At 28.5% G+C, this 24,265-nt stretch overlaps 1 protein-coding gene across 2 annotated transcripts in view; it reads right to left on the reverse strand.

Moving 5' to 3' along the window:
• LOC136979431 (folliculin-interacting protein 1-like) overlaps window positions 1–24,265 on the reverse strand; it is a 39,001-nt gene that overhangs the window by 9,292 nt on the left and 5,444 nt on the right. For both annotated transcript variants that reach the window (XM_067275412.1, XM_067275413.1), the window contains exons 2-14: window positions 21,250–21,490; window positions 16,267–16,367; window positions 15,710–15,778; window positions 14,870–14,955; window positions 14,689–14,769; window positions 13,797–13,987; window positions 11,234–11,316; window positions 8,822–8,942; window positions 8,161–8,333; window positions 6,587–6,704; window positions 5,887–5,939; window positions 5,618–5,812; window positions 3,375–4,292 (exon numbers count right to left, since the gene is read on the reverse strand). In XM_067275412.1, coding sequence (XP_067131513.1) covers window positions 3,375–4,292; window positions 5,618–5,812; window positions 5,887–5,939; window positions 6,587–6,704; window positions 8,161–8,333; window positions 8,822–8,942; window positions 11,234–11,316; window positions 13,797–13,987; window positions 14,689–14,769; window positions 14,870–14,955; window positions 15,710–15,778; window positions 16,267–16,367; window positions 21,250–21,490 — 2,430 coding nt within the window. The remainder of the gene's footprint in view (window positions 1–3,374; window positions 4,293–5,617; window positions 5,813–5,886; window positions 5,940–6,586; window positions 6,705–8,160; window positions 8,334–8,821; window positions 8,943–11,233; window positions 11,317–13,796; window positions 13,988–14,688; window positions 14,770–14,869; window positions 14,956–15,709; window positions 15,779–16,266; window positions 16,368–21,249; window positions 21,491–24,265) is intronic.

The raw sequence follows: 24,265 nt of genomic DNA on the forward strand, positions 1-24,265 counted from the left end.
TGTACCCGTGCTCTTTCGCCACTTCCTGCAAGTATTCCATTTCATGCCGTAACGCTTCCTGTGTGGCGCTGTGGGTGCCTGCCCTTTTAACCAGGGACCTGAATGCCGCCATCTTATACCCATACGGGTCACAAGAATCCGCTGGTATGTAATTTGAGCTGCCTGCAGCCTTCCTATATACCGTTGTGTGTATCCCGTTTTTTGCTATTTGAATGCCTATGTCCAGAAAGTGCACTGCCTTATTGCTATGTTGTTCCATCTCTATAGTAAGGCCATAACTGTTGTCATTCATCTGTTGTAGGAATGAAACGACGTCCAGGTCTTTTTTCCATAGTATTAAAACGTCATCTACATATCTTCTATACATAATGATGTTCTGGTTGAACTTTGGAATTATCCTCTCTTCTAATTTTCTTATGACCAATTCACAAATGTCCCCTGATACAGCATAACCCATGGACACTCCCTTACCTTGTGCATACATGTTTCCTCTAAATTGAAACAACGATCCGTAACAAATTAAATGCGCTAACTCTAACACTTGATCGTGTAATTTACCATCGTTCACTTGTTGGAGCAAAAAGTCCCTAATTGCACATAAACATGGTGGCAATTCGATGGAAGGGTAAAGCGCACGGAAATCCAATACTGAGATGTGTTCTGGACGGTCTGTATTCCTGATTTCTTCTACTAATTCTGCTGCACTTGTTACTGAATACTGGTATCCTTGTAAATGGGGTGCAAGAAGAGTGAAACAGTTCTCTGTGTCTAAACTAGCGGTAAGGCTAGGTACGAAGGATATTATAGTGGACGTCCTGAATACACCTAAACTATTTGCCTTTGCAAAGGTACACAAGCAAGGGCATCAACTCAGACCAGTGGTAGATAAAGCAGCGGCTCCTACTCGTAAGCTAGAGACGGCAATGCATAACCTTCTTGCACCCCATTTACAAGGATACCAGTAAAATTGCGAAAAGACAAGGGTTTGACATAGCGTACAGGCAATGCCCGTGTATGCTTCAACTACTACAGAATGATAAGGATAGACCAAATAGGGACAAACTTCCTGGGGTATACGCTATCCCACTAACGAATAATAGATGCAATAGAGAATTGGTGTACATTGGATCCACCAAAAGAGCGGTGGAAGTAAGATGGAAAGAGCACCAGAAGGACATTGTACGTGGGAGAACTACCACCTCATTGACGGTTTATGCATCGGATCCGGAAATCATCCCGGGCTTCAAGGCCGCGAAACTACTGGCTACCACTAAGCATGCTGATCAAATTCGATGGTTAGAGCAAATGGAAATTTATAAGGCCTTCCAATCATCCCAGCCGATAAATGCAAAGGACGAGGTGAAGTTATCGCTAGCATGGCAGGCCCTACTGCAAAAAGCGTAGACGGAGTAAAGGAAAGGAAAGATGCTGCTGGTCTTTTTATTGAAGGGTTTGAGCTGTTTAAGTTTTTTAAGATTTTATAAAGTGAACTTGGAAAGCATTTTTTCGGGTAAAGGTTCTACAGAAGCTAATGGAACAATTTTGAATTTTCGAATGGCACGCGATTGGGAGTATTCGATTTGTCAAACACCGATTGGAAGAGAATTTAGGTTTGAGAATGGACCCAGAGTGGAGTCCGAAAACGTTCGCCGTAGAAAATTAATTAGACTTGCACCGGTTATTAGGTTTGTGTTGAAGATTTGTTTACAACCCGGTGTTTTTAGGAGTTTATTAGTTTATACCACAATTATGAAAACATGGTATATTCAGTAATTACATACTCCCATAAAATACTAATGATAATCCTATATAATAATGCAGAAAACCCTCGCTAACTCAGACTAATAGTGGGTTAAGGTCATCAGAGTTATTGTAGTGGAGTGTTTTCTCTGATGCATGTGGAAAACAAGGACATGGATGTACAAAACCATAATTTATTATGATCAGCTCTATACAGAAGTTTTACTCAGCTTTTGTAGGTTACACTGCTGAAATTATTACAGGAAATGTTAGGCAACAAAGATGCAGTTAGCCAGGTGAAGGCAGCTAAAAGGTTTAATTTCCATGAAACAGACATAGGTAAGATACTTAGAGGGGCATAAAGAAAAAAAAGTGCCCCCCAGAGTACACTGCTGAAAAAGTTTCTGAAATTCAAAAGCAATGCAGATGGCTTGTAAGAAATTTTGGAACAAAATGTTTGTTTTGACTGAAGAAAAGTACTTCTCTCTATGGCATGCAAATACCAAGAATTGAAATTTACTATGCAAGCAGTGAAAATCATGCACCTTCCAAAGTGAAGTACAAATTTATGAAAAAATTTGAAGCAAAAGTCATGTTGTACATCGTCATTTCATTAGCCAGTGTTTTGAAGCAATTATTTAAGAAGGGATCTCTTGCAATTGATGCAGACATGTACCAAAATGAATGTCTAAAGAGAATTCTAATCCCTTTACTTAACAAGCATCATTGAGATGACTATTTTGTCTTTTGGCCCAACAAAGTTTCATCTCACTATGCAAATTCAACTGTGGAGTTCCTCAATGCCAAAAACATTCCTTCCATACTCAAACAACAGTCAGTCAAATTTGCCACAATGCCAACCAATTAAGGGTTTCTTTTGATATTTGGCACAAATAGTATACAAAGGTAGTATGCAAAAATAGTTTGCACAAATAGTATGCAAAAAAAAAAATACCACACAACCAAGCCACAAAAGTAGACGTTCACTTTAAAAAATTGAGACATCCAATGATCACCTAAATGATCAGGTTACAATTTGTATTAATTATTTAAATTAGCAAAGTAATTTGTTAACTGACATCTCTTAACTAAATTAATAATTTAGTTATGAGATGGCATCTAACGCCTATCTCTAGTGGCAAATTAACTCGTCTAGCTTCGCAATATTTATTATATTTACGAAATTGACACAAAGGCCATCCAAAGGATTTGCAAGTCTGTCAAAACAAACAAATGTGGGCCATATGATTGTGTTCATTAATGCTATACTAATGTAAATAAAATTTCTTTTAAAATGATATATAATATTTAATGGTTATTTCAATTTTTAAATAAAATATGCTTTAAAAAGTAGTCCAGATTTTTCATTTTACCCTATTATAACTTCAAAGCAATTAACAGGTTATGAACATAAATTTAAATATATTTTCTTTTCACAAGTAACTAGATTTGAGTCACAGTTTTAATACTTAATACATTCTTAATAAAAGTACATAAAATTAATAATCATTGGCATAACCTTGTCATAAAGTGATTATAAACTAAGGAACTGTAAAGTTACATGCATCAAAGTGATACTTAGACATGACTTATTCTTTAATATTAAAAAATTAAACACATTTTTTAATACTTACTTTGGCAGTTGCAATTCAGTCATTTTTCTCAACACATTTTTATTTTCAGACAAATGTCTCCTACGATGTTTCGACACCGTAACTTTTGTTTCCTCCATGCTGTGATAACCTTCTTCGGGTCCGTCGTCCGACGTTTTAGACGCATCGTTCGAACCGGATTCGTCCCATTTTTCCAAATCAATACTTGCCTCCGAATGTTGCATTTTCTCCATCATATCAACAGTGCCATTATAATTAGTGTAACAGTCTGAATCTAAATTTGTCTGACACAAATATAATTTACTTTCGTGTAGTTTTGAACAGTTCCTATTTTCATTAAAATCAGCCTTTTCCAAAGTAACCGTTGGTATAAATTCATTTTCTTCTTCATAATTATAACTATTGACATCCACTATTAACAAATCACTATTTTTAGATTGCAAATTGTAATTCCACGATTGTTTAGATAGGTGTTTTTCATCCTGTTGGTCATCCATACTACTGTAACCAAGACTATCCAAAAAGGAGTCTGGTTTATGTAAATCAGTAGATTTTGGAAGAATTGCAGTTTTATGATTAGTAGAATTATCAACAAAAGAATTATCACATAAATTCTCATCTAACGAAAAAACGGTATCTTCGGTATTATTTTGGAAAAAATTATCGAACGTGTCGACACTATTAAAATTACGAGGTTGTGTGTTGCGTTCCGTTTCAAAATCATATTTGGGTCGAAAGTGTTTCCAGTTGGTTTCTTTAGATCTGTACTGATCGTATTCATTTTCCAATGATAAATTAAAATTCTTTTGAGTATTTTGTGTCCATTTATTAAAAGTATGTTGTAAAGAATATTTTCTCTTTGGAAGATAAGAATTAAACATCTGTTTCTTCTTTTCATCTGTAATATTTGAAGATGCTTCCAAATTGGCACTCTCCAAACTAGAAAAAGAATTTTGACATTTATTAAATTTTAGAATTACAATAAATACAATTAATCCTCAAAAATTTATAATTCACAGTTTTTAATAAGCCAAATACATTATTATTACATTTTATATCTTTTCCTCCCATTTTTATAACAATGCAACATACATGAAGAAGTAGTAATTTAAAAACCAAAAACAAATTTAATAAAAAAAATGAACAGTTGTCATTTTTACAATAATTTACAATCTAAAAATTAATAACAAAAAGTTACTTATGGATTATATTCCATTATAAATACTTTTATATTTAATTTATATTTTAATTTATTCCTTATGCTAAATTTTAAAAACTTTTAAAGAACACTATGACAGTCATATTGTTGACAGATTTTGTTTTTATGCTTTACAAGATAATTGCCAGAATCTAATTTTTTAAAGTAAAACTCTTTAAATGTCTTTAAAATTATTAATAAAAAGATCATCATCTTAAATGATCTAATAAACTTAACAACTGCCAATATCATTCTTGGAAAAATCTGGCTTTGAGATTGTCTTGAAGATATTTCCAAACAGTTCCACTTCATTTATTTTTACCTCTTTGTCTTTACTTTTTACATTTCTGTCTACATATTGTCTACTTGAACTTTGTTTATTAATTGGACTTATTATACTGATGAAGTTTCCAATTAGCAATGACAAGAAATCTTAGTCAAAAGTCAAAGTATCAGGTGAAAATAAAGATATTTTGTTTTTGCTTTTGACTAAGATTTCCTCTCATTGCTAATCGAAAATTTCACCAATATAATAAGTCCTATTAATAAACAAAGTCCAAGTAGACAATACATACACAGAAAAGTTCCACTTCAATTCATTTAAAAATAATCCATAAAATAAAATGGAATAATTATTCCAATAAATTTATTCAGATGCTATTTATAATGTTAAAGAAAGACTAATTCATTTCAAATAAAAATGAAAACTGTACATTAAGTTTTTGAACATACACCATTTCTTTTTTCTATGAACTGGATAAATATCTTTATATATATTGACTTTGTAAATACATTTAAAAAATACTAATAATCATCATTATTTATTACTTTCCTATTAATTTCTTTAAAAATTTACATAATAAAAAGTATTATAAATTCACAAAATAAATAATAGAAATTTTTCTTTTCATTAGTAAGTTCAAGAATTCATTAGAGCATAGTTAATTACATTAAATTAAAATGTCCGAAATTTATTTTATTCTAAAAATATTAAGTAATTTTGGCAATATATAGAATTTAATAATTATTATAATGGGATCTAACAATCACAAAACAAGTAACCTACCCTATGTCTTTTGCTGAAAGAGGTGTGAGATTTTCTGCAGTGATAATGGATTTTTCAAATACATGTTCCCAAATTCCACTACAGCGAATGAAATAACTTAATATAAATAAGAAACTGTTTATTGTATCACAGTTTGTTCCCGTGACGATCGTGCGGGCGAGCTTGTTGGGAAAACCGAGACATCCGTACATATCGCTGCAAAAATGTCGAAATCTTAATTTCTTTGTCAGTGTTTGCATCTTTCTATTATTATTATTATTATTACTTACCCAAGTTGCATCCACAGAGGATTATAAGGATGAGATTTAGCTAACATTTCTAGCTATTAATTGAAAAATTACAATAAATAATTTATATGAGATAAAACTTTTAAAGTTTTTATATAATGCTTAAGAAAATAAGCAATTAAAAACATTCAACTTCTTATTAAATTAACCACACATTACTTAATTAGAAATTTTTGCAAATAAAAACAAATAATAAAATGGTTTAATACTTGAATAGCAACTTTATAATTAAAATGGCATTCAAAAACAACAACAAAATGTGCACACATTATTTTCTTTATATGCACATTTAATTACTTAGGATTTAGACTTGGTCCATTGCCTTGTGGTTTAAAGCTGTGTGTTTAAGTAAAAATAAATTAATACTAATAATGCATTCAAAGATGTAGATTTAGGTAGATCTAAATTATCATCAAGTAGGTCATTACACTTGCAGTTTAAAGCTGTATTATGTCCATATTATGTTTATGTATAATTACTGATCTGGATGTAAAAATAATACTCATTTAACTAAAAGCTTGGTTTTATGTTTGATTTGAATTAATATCTGTATGAAAATAGCATATATTTACATTTAAATAGTTTTCTATTTTAAAATAAACATTTAATATATATAATATCATTACTTAAAATATTTTATATCAGAAATTACATTTTTCTTATATAACGAATTTAAACTTACCCACTGCGCAACATTTTTATGATTTCCGATATCCTCCGCCAGAACGTCTGAGGGAGTCACGGTCGGCACCCAAGCCAAATGATGAGTTAGAACGGCACTCAATAAAGTGCTGACAAAACTAAAAAAATTGAATTGCATGCTAAGAAATGTCAACAATATAAATAAAAAATTTATATAAGTTTTTAAATAATAAAAGTTTTTTTAATTAAAAAATTAAAAAACTTTTGAGCAATCATCCACAATAATTATGTACATACATCAGTTTCGGTAAAACTCGATTAACATTTCTGTAATTGTATTTTTTATATTAAACAACACAAATTTAGTTGCCGTTCATAATTAAATTCATTTTATATTTTAATTTGATTTATTTTCATATAACAAAATAAAAATCAAAGCATGGAACAAAACAGCAAAAGTTTTTTGAAAATGTGTGGCTAAAAAAAAACTTTGTAGAATCAGTAAAATGGATATTAAAAAGATTTCCAAAACTACTCTGTATGAAGTACAAAATTCTTGCAGTTCACATTTCAGGTGTGTATTGAAACTGTTTACTGTCCAAAAAACCATTTTTAATGATTTTTTTTAATCATTCAAAATTTTTGCTTCCTACAGTTATTGACTATTTTTCCGTAATAATCAAAATGTTTCATTTTTTTACAAGTTTATTAAAACTGATTGGTTAAAATGCATATAATGTATAAACTTTAATAATTGAATTGAAGAAGAAAAAAATTAACAAATTTTATAATTTAATATGTTTTCACTGATAAATGAGAATACTTTCTAAAATAAATGCCTCTAATGATTTCCTTACATCAAGCATTGTTAGTTATAATCATCCAAGTAAACGAGTTTTGTCTACTGACAATATCTTAATTGTTTACTGAAGCAAATGTTTTCAGATTTACTGATCAAACTTTTCAAGTTCAGAACAGCTTCAACTAGGTCCTCAAGTCTAGATCAGAACATATTTCTATTATTTATATTCACAAAGTTTAAGTTTAGATAACTTAAATAATGGATTTAATTTCTACACTTCCAAAATATGTTCTAAAATTCACTTAAAGCTAATTCTCAAAGCTAAGGTCCTTATGAAGGATTATTAACCTCAAATGTTTACAGTGAATTTCAGTTCATGTTATTTTGCTTCAATAAAAAAAAAATTAACTGATGTTTTAAGTAAAGGATTTTTTCACTTACAGTATTCAAATTTATTTATTATTAAATGTATTGAGAATACAAACAATTTAATTTCTTTGAATATTGAAATCTTTCTGTAAATTTTAATGTTTAAATAGATACTTTTATGTATAAATCAAAGACAAATACGAGTGATGATCATTTATATTTTGGATTTTGGATCATCAATTTGATTTAACCAAATTATAATAAAAGATTTATTTTGGCTTCCTTATCCTTTGCAATGTTCAGTTTAAAATGAAAATGAAACTATTTATACTTTGCGCTTCTAGATTGAAAAAAGGTTTAAATTTTAGAAAATCTTAAAATTGCAATGAGGTAAAACAAGACATTTTAACTCATTAAATATAATATATTAAAAAACAACTTACAAATTAGTTTCCTTTCTTTCGTATTTATCTAACAACAAAACAAACTGACTAATAAATTTATAACACAAATGACGATGGTTCATCTCCGGAAGCATTCTCGTTAACCAAAACGGAGAAGATAATCTAGGAGCGGTGTAGAGATCTTGCAAACTCCGATGAAATTTTTTGATACCCTGAAAAAATTTCTTTGTTTAAAATACAAGAAATTGAATCAACTATTTAATACTTTATGATAACTCAAAAATGTCAGGCTTATGATTTTTGAAGATAATACAGAAAAGAAATTTTATAGCACCAATACATTTGCAATACCTTTAAAAATTAAATAATGTAATTCTAGAATTTTTGGAAATAAGAAGTAAAAAAGATTATCCCAATTTAACTTTTATTTTCATTTAATATATTCTTTAATTGATTGTGATGACAGAATTTCAGTACATTCCACTTTCTAAAACAATTATAAAAGTTACAAACACACAATAATGAAAGAATGCAATGTATATAATAATTGAAGTTTTTTCTAAAACCATATATACTCAATTTATTTAATTAATAGTAAACTAATATAAAATTATTATTAATTCACTATATAATTTCAGATATTAAAATAATAATAATGTCTTTAAATGTACAGATATACTATTTATATCCAATTACTTACCTCACAAGTTATCCTAACAGACATTTTTCTATTCAAATAAGCTTTCGAAATAGAGTTTTTCAGTCTGAGTACGTGACCTTCAATTATTGTTACGTGCGAGAAAAAGAATTCGTGAAACCGACTGCAAGTATAAAAAAAATTTTGAATTTTAAAATAAGGGATAATTTCTTTTATTTAAATACAATCAAAAATTTAAAATTTAAATTCAAAATTAAATCAAACTAATAAGTTAGTGATGAAATTAATAAACCAATTTTCAAAAATTTGATGACAGAAGCATTTTCTATCATCTTTATATTTTCCAAAATTCATTTTAATAAAATAATCTAAATTTAAACATCTTAAAAAACAAATATTTGTCACTAAAGATCATTCAACTGTGATTGAAAATATTCTCTCATTACATTCTTTAATTCCTTAAATAATAGTTTATTTATTTATTTATAATAGTAATATTTTTAAATAAATGAAATTTGTGCAAACAATTTAAACTAACATTACTCATATTTATATTTAATAGTATTTTAGTTTAAAAACAAATAATTTTTAAAAGGTTTTTCAAATGCTCTACATTCCCAAAGGAAAATATTAACTTAATCATCAATAATTTGCATTCAGATGAAATTAAAAGGTGTTTTTAATCAGATCCATGTATTTTAATGTTTTGCAGATAAATGCAGTGTTTGTTATATAACATAATGAATAAGGTCAATATGGGAGTATATTGTTTTTATTAAATTATCAATCATTGTCAGAAATTTATTCAGAAACACTTTTTTATAGATATTTCTACAAATGTTAATTATTATGTTAAAATTTGTTCAACTATATTCTTTGCTTATCACAGAATTATTAGTAAATTAAGATTATTATATAATACTTAAAATAATTAAATGTTACTATCTGTTTGGAAGCCCTGTATGTATCTTAAATTTCTGACATTTGAGAATAAATCTGAATGACTTATAAATAGATTCTTCTAATACAAAAATAACACTTTTATATTTATTTATTGATACTGTTTTTGATGAATGATAAGATTACTAAATAATGCATATATTTAATTATAAGTTATTATTTAGTAAATTTTATTGTATCTTAATTTGCTTTCTAATATATTTTTTAATTCTTACAGAATTAAAAAAGTATATGACAATAAATAGAACTTTAATACAACTTTTAATAATTTTTCTCTCTAATATGTCAATTGTAAATTTTTATTGTATTATCTGTTATAATTACATCTTATTAATATTCTAAAGTTGTTGTTAGAGTTTGTAAGGACATAAAATTCAGATATTCCATAAATAAAACATACACAGACAATTTCAAATATATCACGAATAATGAACTTTAATGTTACAGAGAATGAGGAAGAAAACATTTAAGATTTTATACATGAATAACTTCATATATGCATGTACAGTACATTGATATTAAACAGAGTGCGCATTTTTTCTATAATGAAAATTCAAAAACATAAAATTTAAATATGTTTATACCATAACACGCAAACATACAATGAGTAAGCAATAATATATGCCAGACTATAATAAGAATATATTGCTATAAAGGAAATAGTTTGATTAAAACAATTGATAAGTTCTTGAAATCTGGGTAATTAATAGTATTTGATTCATTCAAAAATTCATTGCCTTACATAGCTAAATCTCATTAGGATATAAAGATATTGCTAAATAATATGCATTCATGATATTCTTATAACCTGAAACTTTTTTATTATTCAAGAGTATCCTAGATAATAAGTAATACAGGAAAGAGCCATAAATGAACAACATTGTATTTGGGGCAAATACATAGTAAATTATTAATATATATTGAATAGTAAATGTTACACAAATTCAGCATCATATAAGTAAGATAGCTGCAATTACATGAAATATGAAAATAGATGGGTACATGTAGTGTACATCAATGCTGCAATATTATAAACCCTAATCTTGCATAAATCAGGAAATGGATTAGGTAATGAAATTTGTTTTCTATTTTGTTGTCACAAGATATATTCCAGTATACTGTAATGTTAATAGGATATTTTTGTTTTTCAAAGTATGTTATAAAAGAAAATTTAAATATTTCATGTTTTTAATATTTTATATACAGTAAACCCACACAAACTTGGACTTTGTGTAACTTAAACAAATTTTTTGAAACCAGTAATTTAAAACTTTTTGACAATAAAAAAACTATGATTAATGAGTGTTTTTGAAATCTGGAAGTCTTTGCAATACCATGCATTATATTATTGCAGTTGGCAAGTTACTAAAGACTACATTGCAATATACAGTACCATTTCATCATAAAATTTTATGAACTCATTTCCTGTAATAATAAATTCAACACTATAATCTCAGCTCAACAAAACTTCTTAAAAGATAAAAATCATAATACCTTGACTCTTCAGGATTATTTTCATCCAATGATATAACAATGCTCAATCCTAATTTCACTTTCTTCTGACCGTTTTCTTTATCCTAAATACAAATATTTATTTTAGTCTTTAAAACAATACACCTTTAAAAAATAATATTAAATACTAATCATTACTTAAATATGCATCTTATTTATGTTCTTCTTTAATTAAAAACTAATTTAATTTTTAAAGATGTTATTGCAATTTGCTTGATATTCTTTGCAGTTAACTTATACTCAAGTTATATATCTGCTAATTTTAATAATTAATACTAACTAATTTGCTACTAGAGGTAGATGTTAGGCACGATCTCTTGTCTAAATTACTTAATTATAATTGTTAAATAATTTAGAATCATTTGGAAGCATAGGCTTGTTCGGGGTCTGGGGTGGCACAATTGGCAAGCATACTGTACAGCAAGAAGAGGTTTAGAGTTCAAGCCCGGCCTGGGTCAGTTCTTTTCTTCCAGATGATTTTAAATTATTTAAAAATTATAATTATTAATTTAGATAAGAGATGGCACCTAATGTCTACCTCTAGTAGCAAATTAGTTAATATTAATTATTAAAATTAGCAGATTTATAGCCCGAGTATTTAAGGCAGTCGTTCGGCTATACCTTTGTACAAAATCTAAACGACGAGTCAGAATATTCAATAGAAATAAAAATCATAAAAATAAAAGGAAAAATTAATTTATTAAATTTTGACAATGTAGTAGACTCTCAATAAGTTAAACTTCCATAACTTGACTTTTATTTTTGTTTCAATTTAATTCCCATACAGTTAATGCCTTCTGTGTTTCTATAAACAAAGTAAATTAGTTTTGAGATGATATTTTGGTAACTCAAAATTTAAGATCCAGAGACTTTATTTCTAATTTTGCACACTGTTTTTATGAAGATGAATATTATTATTGCAAAGTTGAAGATTGGTGTTATATAGAATCATGACTGATTGCACAACATGAAATTCAAAATTTTAATGATTTGCATATAAAGTAACCATCTTGTTCTTAAACTTATCGAGTTACTGGACAATGAAATTTACGAGATTATCTATTATTTGGAATTAATCATTCATATTGTATAAATTTCACTGTAAAGTTTGAATTGCATGTCAACACTTTCATCACCAACAGTGACCAATTATTAGTGTTTTGATCATTGTCATTCCAAAGTTGATCAAAATGGCCGACGAGAGAAAACTAAAGATTTCGTCGATAGCAGAAAAGTATCCGTCATAGTGACTGTGGAGGAAAGCAAAACCAGAGAATCAAAAATTGCAAAAGAATTTGACATTTCATTGAGCACACTCTAAACATATCTGAAAAATTAGAGGATTTTGGAAAGCATCAATAAATAATAGAATAAAACAAAAGAGAAGAGAGTAAATGTGAACATCCAGATGCTAAAAAAGTATTTTAAAAAGAAATGAAACAAAGTATTTAAATCTGAATGTACTTTTCATATTGTAATATTTATGACCTCATTAAAATAATGGTAGTTTCTGTAACTTGAGAGTTTTTCCTCTGTCCCTTCCTCTGACTTATTGGGTATACATTATTTTTTTATTTATTCATCTTTCTTATTACAATTTCGACTGGTACCATCCATTGTCAGCAATAAAATAAATGTATAAAGACATTAAATTCAAACAAAATATAAAGTGTGATAAATTGTTTACTTAATGCTAAAAAATGCTATAATGATCTTTTAACAAACTCTAGTGATAAATATTTGGATTTAATAATATATAAATAAGGAAACCGAATTAATGTAGAATTAAGGCAAGGAAAGCTTTATCCCTGAGAATTGTTAAACACAAAATTTTCAAAAACAAAAATGTAAGAATTTGTAAATTTTTGGATTTTATATGTTGCATTCTACAGGCAACAGGCCCATCAGTGACAAAGTGGATAAAACCACCAAAGACTGGTAGTTGGTCATGGATTTGCACCTTGCCAACAGGCTGGCCACTTGGAGTCTTCTGGGCTTTCTTCATGCCTGTAACACCTAAATAGGGACCAGTTTCCCATAGATAGCAATCCTGGGAGGCATCCCCGTTGACAGACTGTGCTGTGTTGCCATATACGAATAAACCAAACTGCATGCAAGTTCTTATATAACCTAAATATAACCTGTCAAACTAAAACTGCTTGAGTAAACAATTTTGCTGAATAAAGACAGCTTTTTTGTTTCAATATTTGTTTTTCATACATCATCCAATCATCATGTTTAGCAAGCTTGCTTGTCTGTTGCAATCAATATGTTAAATTAAAAATTCAAATAAATTGCAATATTAAATGCATCTTATGAACCTTATTGAGATTTATAAACATTCATATAAAAATTAGTTTTTCTAATTTACAGATTATCCATAAAACCCAATTATCATCATACAGAATTCTCAAATTTTTATACTTTCTACCACAGAGAATTTTTTTACCACTTATTTTATCCTTAATTTTAATTCTAATCAAACTCTAACATTTAAACCATTTTAAAATAATATTGTAATTAAAATTTTGTTACAAAATGCTACCTCTTCTGCCGAAGAACCCTCTTCGGATTTCGGATGCAATCCGAATTCGATACTCGTAGCCATATTTCTCAACAGGCGACGTTGTAAGCTGTTAAAACTGCCAGAACAATTTAAACTAGAACTAACACTATTTGGTGAAATAGGTGATAAACTATGACAACTTCTGGCACTTCCAGTAGATTGCAGTGAGTCTAAGTTAAATTTAAAAAAAATGATTACATTCAGCATTTATTTATTTTGTTGAAATACATAAATTAAAAATGCATTAATAATACAACTTAAATATCATCAAAAACACAAAAATAAAATCTCTGTGAAGTCTTCACATGTTTAAACTTGTGTTATAAAACCAATTTTAAAACAGAAGAAAAATTTGTTTACAATGATCAAAAAAAATTTAAATTAATCTGATTTAAACTCTAAGCCAAACCCTACATGCCTGCAAGTGAGTTTGACTCAAAGGATATTAAACATTAATGATTTTTGTTCTGCACAAGTTTTATCATCTAAGGGATAAATATCCATACTGAACTAAATAAAAATTTTTTCCAGTTCAAATGCATTTTTTAGAGTACTAAGAAGTCAGTTTTTCTGCTTTTCCTGATGATATATTTCTTTGAAATTTTAAAAAATTTTTGTACAAAATACTTAATTTCATTAGTAAATAAAGGCATATTTGTTTAATGAATGATGTAATAAATCACCCAGAGAAACGATTTTACAAAATATCTTACAGATTTACTTTTTTGCTTATTTTTCTACACATTAATCAATTTTTTATTGTATCAATAATATATAACATTAAATTTAAATTAAATAAGTTTGTTTAAAAGGCAATTAGTGATGTTCTATGAAATTCTTATAACTACATTACCGGTATTACATTACTTACTTGAAATATATCTACCTCCATAGTGATTATAATGATTAGAAAGAGAAAGACCTCCGGGAACGTCTACAGGAATACTGTGGGCTAATTATATTAAAATAATTTTAGAAGATCGATTGCATTTTAAACACAATTTTTGAATGTATATTTTTTAAAATATATTTTTGACTAATATTATACTTACCAACAGAAGAAACATCAGAACATTTCGTAATTTGTATCTCGTTAGATGAATGATGCCAGCTGCCAGATTCTTCTAATTCTTTTTCCCTAATTATAAAATTTTAACATTAAATAAAAATATTTTGGTTTTAAAATGTGCTGACTCCACAAAAACAAGTAAAACCATACAACTGTTAAATTGAGTCAAGTAAAAATATTTTATATGAATGTTTAGACTTGTGTTTAATCAAATCTACACATTATTATTAGATACAACAGCCAACATTACACACACACACTTGTTTACTAATAAATGTTTGATTATACATTAAATGTATATATAAAACAACATTAGACACATAATTATGCCAAAATATTTATAAATACAACTAGTACTGGTAACAGTCTCATATTACTGAAATAAATTGTTTATCTGGTATTTTCAAATGAAACATCTTTTTAATTTTTATTTATGCTATTTATAAACTTGTTTTATTCATTAAATAAATCCATATCCTCTAATAATTTCCTTATTTTAATAATAATAATAATAATTTGATTTTACATTTTTATTTTATGCAATATTTTCCAACATTACATATAATAACTATAGTACAAATTTAACAAGATCTTAAGATTTGAATTTTTTAATGATTCAGGTGCTGTTTCAAGTTTGAGCTCTAAAACATTTTGTGGCTACACATTTTCCTATTTGGTATTTTTGATTTATTAATTATACTTTTTGCTTGTGTTATTAATAAAATTAAGAATATTTAAGTATTCAATATTTATCTGAATTCATTTTGCAATAAAAACAATCTATAAATATTTTTATGAAGCATAATGTTTATTAGTTAATTACCTATTACTTCTATTTTCATTAGGAACTGGAGCAGGGAATACAAGACTAATGATCAAATGTGGTGGTGACCTGTAAAAATAATAAATTTGTGTTCAAAATTTTTTGTTATTACTATTTGACTTAAAAAAGGTTCAGTAATAATAAATTATAAATTATTTAATGAATACATAATCTAATAAATTTTAAGATAAGTCAGTGGAAATATAAATTGAATAAAAAGGCGACTACCTGCAGAACAATACTTTTTTGGCACCAACCTTTCATCTGTAGGCTACGTAGCTGTTCTTCGGTGATAAAAATTCCTTGACTAAATTTTAAAAGTATATTTTTCCCGTTTTTCAAAAGAATTTTTCATTTTATAATAAATTTTTATCACTCTAATATGTACAAGTAGCCCACAATAAAATGTCAGTGCCATCAAAGTGCTGTTCCAGAAACAAACAATAAAAAAAAAGTGAGTATTTTCAGATTTGTCTTAAAATTTATTAATATAAATTGTCTTTCTTGAATAAATTTTATTAAATAAATTTCTAATCTATTTGAATAATGTTTTTCACCTGACTGTGTGAATCTTCATAGTTGTTCCAGAGTAAGTCATACCCACAGAACCAAAAACCATTTCTTCCAGCATATGAAGATCTATATCATGTTTAACAGTCTAAAAGATAAAAGGAAAAGAACTATTAATATGAGAAATTTCAGAATGAGAAAGGACAAATATCAACTCATTTATACAAATGCAAATGCATAAAAGAAAGTTTGTATTTTCACAGACACTGGTACACAAATATTCATAATAATAATTTGATATTTGTTTTTATAAATTGAAACACAGTTTATTAAATCCTTTCTTCATAAAATATCAGTCTAATACTGTAACTAAAATAAATTTTTAATTTCAAAACCATGAAATAAACAAAACACCCTCATTGCCATAAAAAATTAGTTCACCAAGAAAGAGTTGTCATATTGCTGTGAAACTTGATGCAGAAATAAGTCTCAAGCAGATATGGAAATGATTAGAGTTATAATGTGATGACTCTTTGTATAATGCTAGCAGAGGGCCTTAAATTGTATCCCCCTTGGCCAACAAAAAAAAAAGTACACAGAGGCATTCTGTCTGTAGTTTACCTGTTGCAGAGGGATGCTATATCACAATTAGATGCCTTTACATCATAATTGAAGACCATATGAACAACTAACTGAATTTGAGAGGGGGAAAGATCATTGGTTGAAAGAAGCTGGATGGTTATCTCACCAAAGACTAGAGAGAGCTTGCACACATGGCACCCAGGCTCGAGAGGCCCACGACGAACCACTAGCCTAAGAAGACTGTTACTCCTCCGACAAGCACACACACGACTGACTATATCATTGTCTGCCATCTAGAACACAGATGGAACCATCAGTACAGGTCCACATGTATGTTTGTACCATTTTGAGGTGTCTGGGTGAGGAACATTTGATATCACGGCGGCCATTACGTATGCTGCCATTGCTCCCACCCACCATTACCTCCATTTGGAGTGGTGTTTGAGCGTGATTGAACCACAACAGAATGGAACTGGGTCGTCTAGAGCAGTGATCTCCAAACTTTTTGATCATGTTCCCTAGGATGAAATTAATTATAAGTTGTACCCCGTATAATATAATAAAATTTGCTACATTTCTACTGTAAATATATAATTCCTGCTAAATTTCCCACTACTTCCAATTTGAATTTTTTTCGTGTATGATCGCAAGTGATTGCGAGCCTACTTCTTTGAGAGGATGACTAAGATTAGACAAACTGAAGAAAGGACACACATACAGTATTTTGAAGGGAAACTTGGCATACTCCCAAATATCACTTTGCATACCCCTGGAGTACGTGTACCCCATTTGAGACCAATGATCTACAGCAACGAATCCAGATTCAGTTTGGGCACTGACAACAGCCATGTTCGTGTATGGAAGCCCCATAGTAAATGCCTCAATCCTGTCTTTTTGGACTGGTCTCCTTTTTGGAGGCACACCGCACCTACAACTGGCGTGATGGTCTGGAGTGCCATCACATACAACAGCCAGTCAACTCAAGTAGTGATCCAAGGGACCATGACAACCCAGAGATATGTTAGTGACATTGTGCATCCACACGTGTTGCCTCTCGTGGCAGGGTTCCAAAAAGCCATTTTCCAACAGGACAATGCTTGACCACACACAGCAAGGGTGTCACAAGACTGTCTCTGTCATATTGCTATACTTCCCTGGTCTGTCCGGTCCCCTGATTTGTCATCGATCGAACATGTCTGGGATCATCTGGAATGCCAAGTTGGACAACCTAAGAGTTTGGCTGGACTAGAGGACCGCTTGCAGCAACTGTAGACCCAGATGCCACAGAACACCATATGGCACCCATATACCTCCATATCACATCACATATTTACACTAGAGATGGCCCAACAGGATACTAGAACTTCCTTTCATTTGTGGGTTTTCCAGCAATAAATGATCCTTTTGCTTTCATTTTGTAACCACTTACTTATACAGTCGAGTCTGCATAAGTCATCATAGGTATAACTAGACACCATCGGTTAAGTAGTCAGTTTTCTGTGGTCCTGGCCGACTTACATAGGCATTAATGTTAAAAAAAACTCTGGTTTACTCGACACCATTTAACTCATCACCACTGGATAAATCGACATACTTTTTCTGTTCCACACTCGTTTAGATGTCTGATATGTCAACTCCCCTCTTGAAAAAAATGAGTTCACACTGCACAGTAAGCTGTGTGGTGTAAACTGTAAGTTGTGTCATTTTCATTCAGGAGGGGAGTCAACTTATTTATTAATATATACATATTAATAAAAATACTATTTTATATATAAAAATACATAAAATATTAAGGTAACAGATAAACAGAAATAAAATATGCAATCTATATCAACATCACAGAAGAATCCAATCTTGCATTTTCTCACCTTTCATTCATGAGTTATTTGTAGCACGCATTTCACATTTGTTAGAAATGAGTATCCGAAAGCTAACAATGCTTATGCTGAAGAAAAAATACAAACTTGTATCTGAATTTGAATGTAATAAAACTTTGCAGGTGGAATTTGCAAAACAAAAAAAAAACCTTCCAAGAACAACATTGGTGGAAATTCTGAAGAAAGAAAAAAGGAAATTAAGAAACTTTTTCTTAGGTCTTCGTTGTGGCTGTCTCAAAACGCCAGAGGAAGTCGCCGTACAAAGATGTCGAAGATGCATTGGTACGTTGGCTAAAGCAAATTCATTCATCGAATCTTCCCATTTCGGGGCCAATACCAAAACAAAAAGCGATGGAAATCGCTGAGGTACTTGGAGTAGAAACCAACTTCAGTGCCAGTGATGGATGGTCAGAGAGATACGTTGCATGTACTGTATAAAGTACTACTGTATTTGCCTAATTGTAGTTTTGTGGTTTTTTTTCAACTTCGTTTTAGTCATCATATTGGATAACTCGATACATTTCCACTTCCCCTTGAGATGTCGACTTATGCAAACTCGACCGTATTACCATTACACTTATTGTATTCTATTCCAACGACTCCTCCTTGGTACACTAATTTTTATCACAATGAGTGCAATTGAATAAAATTTACATTATGATCTTGTTACAATGACATAAAACATTTAAAATTTTCATATAAAGCTTAGAACTCCCTACTAAAACATCTAAATTAAATTTAAATCTTATTTAATTCCATACTTTTCTTTGCATTACAAGTATAATAGATTACGAATACAATTAATTCAGTTTCATAAAATAAAAGTTGTCGAGTCACTATTAATACATTTATTGAAAAGTTTCCTATGCAGAATACCGTGTCGTGTTCTTTAATAAATCTAACGACATGGAATTATATATATGAATATAAAATTATACGATTATATAACTCGTGTTTATATAATTCCATGTCAAACAGAAAATTAACAGAGCATTCAGACTACCTTTATAGAGTTTTCAATAACCAATATCCTCCAATTTTCATAAAAATTGACAGGCAAATTAGATTTAACAATAAGAAGTTTGTATTAAAGTTGAGAACATTTCTATATTTTTTAAATTTAAAGTTTGTAAAATAAAATTAAAATTGTTCTATGTAATTTATGGATTATTGAAATTGAAAATTTTCAAAGTTTTAAAAATATTTTAAATGACAAACAAAGTAAACATTTTTCTAATTTAATTAATATAAAATCTTCAGAGTTCAAATTGTTTTTACTTCTTTTAATTTAGGTTTTATAAATTTAATTCAATCAAATTTGTTTAAATTACATTACTAATAATTAATATGTTTGTTTATTTTCAAGAAAGAACAATACAATATTTCATATTGTTCATTAAAAATTAAATTTGGGTTTTTATTGTACAACTCGAAATAATTATTTTAGCTACTTTAAATCATTTTCTTGGCCAGCAAATCAAAAATAAACTTAATATACAGATATTACACTATTATTACAAACAATATTAAAACTGATACAACATTCTTATTTAATATCACATGATGCTATTATGATAGTGTGATCACATGAGACTGCAACAATATCATCAGCTGATACTGATTAATCTATATATAAATAAATATCAGTTTCTATGTTATGAAGAAGAAACATTTGCATTTTCATTCGTCACTTACAAATTTTTGGAAAAAATGCCGCGTCAATACTTTCGGCATAATCTCGGCATACTTATTTCACGTTAACTGCAAGAAATTTAAATTTTGAATTTTCAGATAGTTTCAAGGGTCTAGTACACACAACAAAGCCAAATTTAGTCAGAAGTTGATTAAAAGAATGTAAAAAAATTATAATTTAATTATTGTTTTGGAACTGTTTTCAATATAAATGCCTTAAATACCCATTAAGCATTATATCATGTTAACTGTAAATTTAAAAAAATTTAAATTCTTGCATAATGTTAAATTCGCTTTCAGTAATTTGGCTGATCAGTTTGCTTTATAAATGCTTTTTTGTTACCATATGCAGATACTTTTATTTTTTAATTTATTAATATGAAAAAGATTTTGTATCCTTTAACACAGGGATGGGCAACTGGCGGCCCCCGGCCTGCATTAATACTTTTTGCGGCCCGGGTCGCATAAAATACGAATAAATATATTAATTTCCCAGCTTAAGGAAGTATGCAGCAAAAATTTAAACATTATTTTCTACAACTCATGTATGTGAACAGTTTTTCCGCGATGAATTTAGTAAAAATTAAAACAAGAAACCGGGTAACAGACACGTCGAAACTAATTTAAAACTAACAGCGACGTATATTTTACCAAATATTTGTGATATATTACATTTACATCAGTTCCAGAAGCTAAATTAAGTATACATATGCTAATTTATAAATATATATGAATAAATAATTGCGATTTACCGGCATTTTTTTCTCTCTTCTCTCGCATGCGGCCCGCGTCGGTTCAAAAGTTTTAAAATGCAGCCCTTACGTAGAAAAATGTTGCCCATCCCTTCTTTAACAAGTAATACTTAAAATTTATACTTACTTCATCATTGGATATTTTTAATGAATTCCTTTTTGGTTTTTCGACTTCTTTATTTACATTTTCTAAACTACACGAAGAATGAGACCTTTTCTTTCTCTTCGAAGAAACGGAATTAATCTCCTTATTTTCCTTATCCCTCAACGATTTCGAATCGAACAATATTTTTCTTCCATTCGAATCGGTCTCTTGAAATAAGATAACTCTTACTTGCTTGTCGCTGTTGAAGGGAGGGGATTTCCAACTAAAATAGTATAGTTCTTTTATTAATCTCAACCGAAATCTAATACAATAATGAATAGCGATTGCTAAAAAGATTATAATATAATATAATAATATAATTTATATATTTAATAATAATAATAAAATAAAATTTTAAATTTATTATGATAATAAATTGTGAGCAAATTATATTTCTGAGTGAACCTAGTTAAGAAAAAATATTTATCTTATTATTTTATTTATTCAATTTTTACAGTTATTGCTTATCAATATTTGATACTATGAAAAACTGCTAAAACTTTTCTGCATTACTTATTTTAATAAGTTTTCTAAAAATTTATCTAATCCACTATTTTAAAAGGAAAACAATGATTAGACAAATCTCAAAATATTTATTTATAACATATATGCATATGTATGTATTATTGATACATACATATGCATATTTTAATTATCCACACACATAATTAACAGCAAATTGGAAAAATTGAGGAAGAAGCTGCAGTCCAAGGTAGAAGACATCACAACGAAGTTGAAGAGCCAGAGAACCTAAGTATGAAAATTAATTAAAAATAACTCAAATACATACAATTAAATTTAATTATGTGTATCTTATAATATAATGGAGATATCATCATCATTATCATTACGAACCCAAGTGCAGAGCCCAAACAGTTAGAAAGTGAAAGTTGAAATTTGGTACACAGTTAGGGAACGTCACGAGAACATACACTAAGAAATTTTTCGAAATCCTCCCATTATACGTTTTAAAAACTTCTTGAAGATTTTAACTATCTTGAAGAAGTTCTATATAATAAATATTAATTATTTAATTAATATATAAAGAATTTTTTTAAAAAACTTTTCCAATTTATATTTAACTAGCAAATGAGCCTGGTAGGTAACCTAATGGATCTGAAGCCATTCTTACTACTAAAATTAATTTACTTATTGACAATGCTATCTATTTATGTTCAACACTAAAAATTATGAATTTAAAACTACAGATGAAAATATTTAATACGTTAGTAATCCCTCCAATTTTCTATGCGAGCCCAATATGGGCACTTGATTTGCTATACGACTTGGAAAAATTTCATATTACTTATTTACGAAAATTGTTTAAAATTGAAAGATCAGTGCCAGGTTATGCAACAAGAGCTGAAACAAACAGATATCAGTTATTTCCTTTTTTTTTCTGAAGAGATTAATCAGGTTTTACCACAGATTAAAAAATACCAATGACGATAATTTAAAATTTTTACATCAAAGTATGCTAAATCAAATTAACGACTCAAGTTTTAATAAAAACTTATGGCAATATAAGTTTAATAATCTACTTCAAACATTTGGAATTTCAAGTGAAATATTTAACAATTCAGAGACCAATTGGCAATACGGTTATACACTAACGATCGAATCGGCTAGGTCACAATCAATAATAAATTATCAAAATTAATTAACGAACTCTGTTTACCATCATTTGTATCTAAGTACCCTAAACATACCTACAAAATCGTACATTATAATTGCCAAAACAAATATGATCGTCAAAAGGCTATTACTTCAAATCAGAATCAATAAATATTCACTATTCATCAACAATACTTATATATATTTTACTAAAGAATATTGTTATAAAGAATAATAGAAAAGAATAATCATCTGGAATTAGTTACACAAGTAAATTCTGATGGATAGTCTTTTCTTATTCTCCCATTTAATACGTATAGTTGTTGTGGATGTGTGTGATTTAGTAAAGTATATTATTAACCTGAAGAATGGCTTCTACGTTAATTTAATAATTTGCTATCAAGATGAAAAAAATAATAAATTAAAAAATGATTTTTTTATATAAAATCCAGATATATTTTGATACATAAGATATTTATCCATTATTCATATATACTGTACATTTCTTTAAATACAATAGTAGTATTACAAGTTTTACATAATAATATGACAATAATTATTTACAATTAATTAATATATTTTAATTAATAAGGAACATAAATAACAAAATACTCAATTAGTTCCATTTTGTTTTAGCACATTAGTAATTTGAATAAAAAAGTTGTTTACTGTATACATTTGGTTTATTGTTAGGTTACCTAGCCTAGTAAAATTTATTCAAAAAACTACTAACTATATAACAATTTTGATTCAAATTACTAATTCAGACTTGAAATTTCTAGATAAAAAATCAAAGGCTTAACACAATGAGAATGCACACTAAGAAAAGATTTTTGGAAATTCCCCCGTGGAGGGAGAGAACCGAAGCTTAACCCGAAGAATGGCTTCTACTGTACTGTTTTAGATGCAACTTTTTGTTTTTAACTACGTTTAGTCTTCATCGAATTTTGTATTTGGAAGGAATTTGGAAATTTCCAAAAATCCCTTCTTAGCGTGCATTTTCACGACGTACCCCGTGTAACAAATTTCACCCCTTTAGGTTCGGCGGTTTGCTCTGGGCAACGACGAATCAATTTGTCGGTCGGTCGGGATACGTAATTTTATATATTTAAATATAAAGTGGGCTTTCACAGTTCTCCACGTACAAAAAGTTCAAAATATAAAAATTAAATTCTATGAAATTTTGCTGGAAACAGATACTAAAAAATAAAGTGTACTGTACATTATATGGTTCAGCCTTATAGATTATAGTTTTGGGAGAAAAAATAATTGAAAAGTAAATAAATAAATATAAATATGTATATATACACACTAATTCAAAAAATATTAAACAAAGGTAGCAATTTCCAAATTTCTATTCAAAATTTTTTTTGACTTCAAAAAC

This window comes from Centruroides vittatus, unplaced genomic scaffold (genome assembly GCF_030686945.1).
Source record: "Centruroides vittatus isolate TY-2023 unplaced genomic scaffold, ASM3068694v2 contig_620, whole genome shotgun sequence".
Classification (NCBI taxonomy): domain Eukaryota; kingdom Metazoa; phylum Arthropoda; class Arachnida; order Scorpiones; family Buthidae; genus Centruroides; species Centruroides vittatus.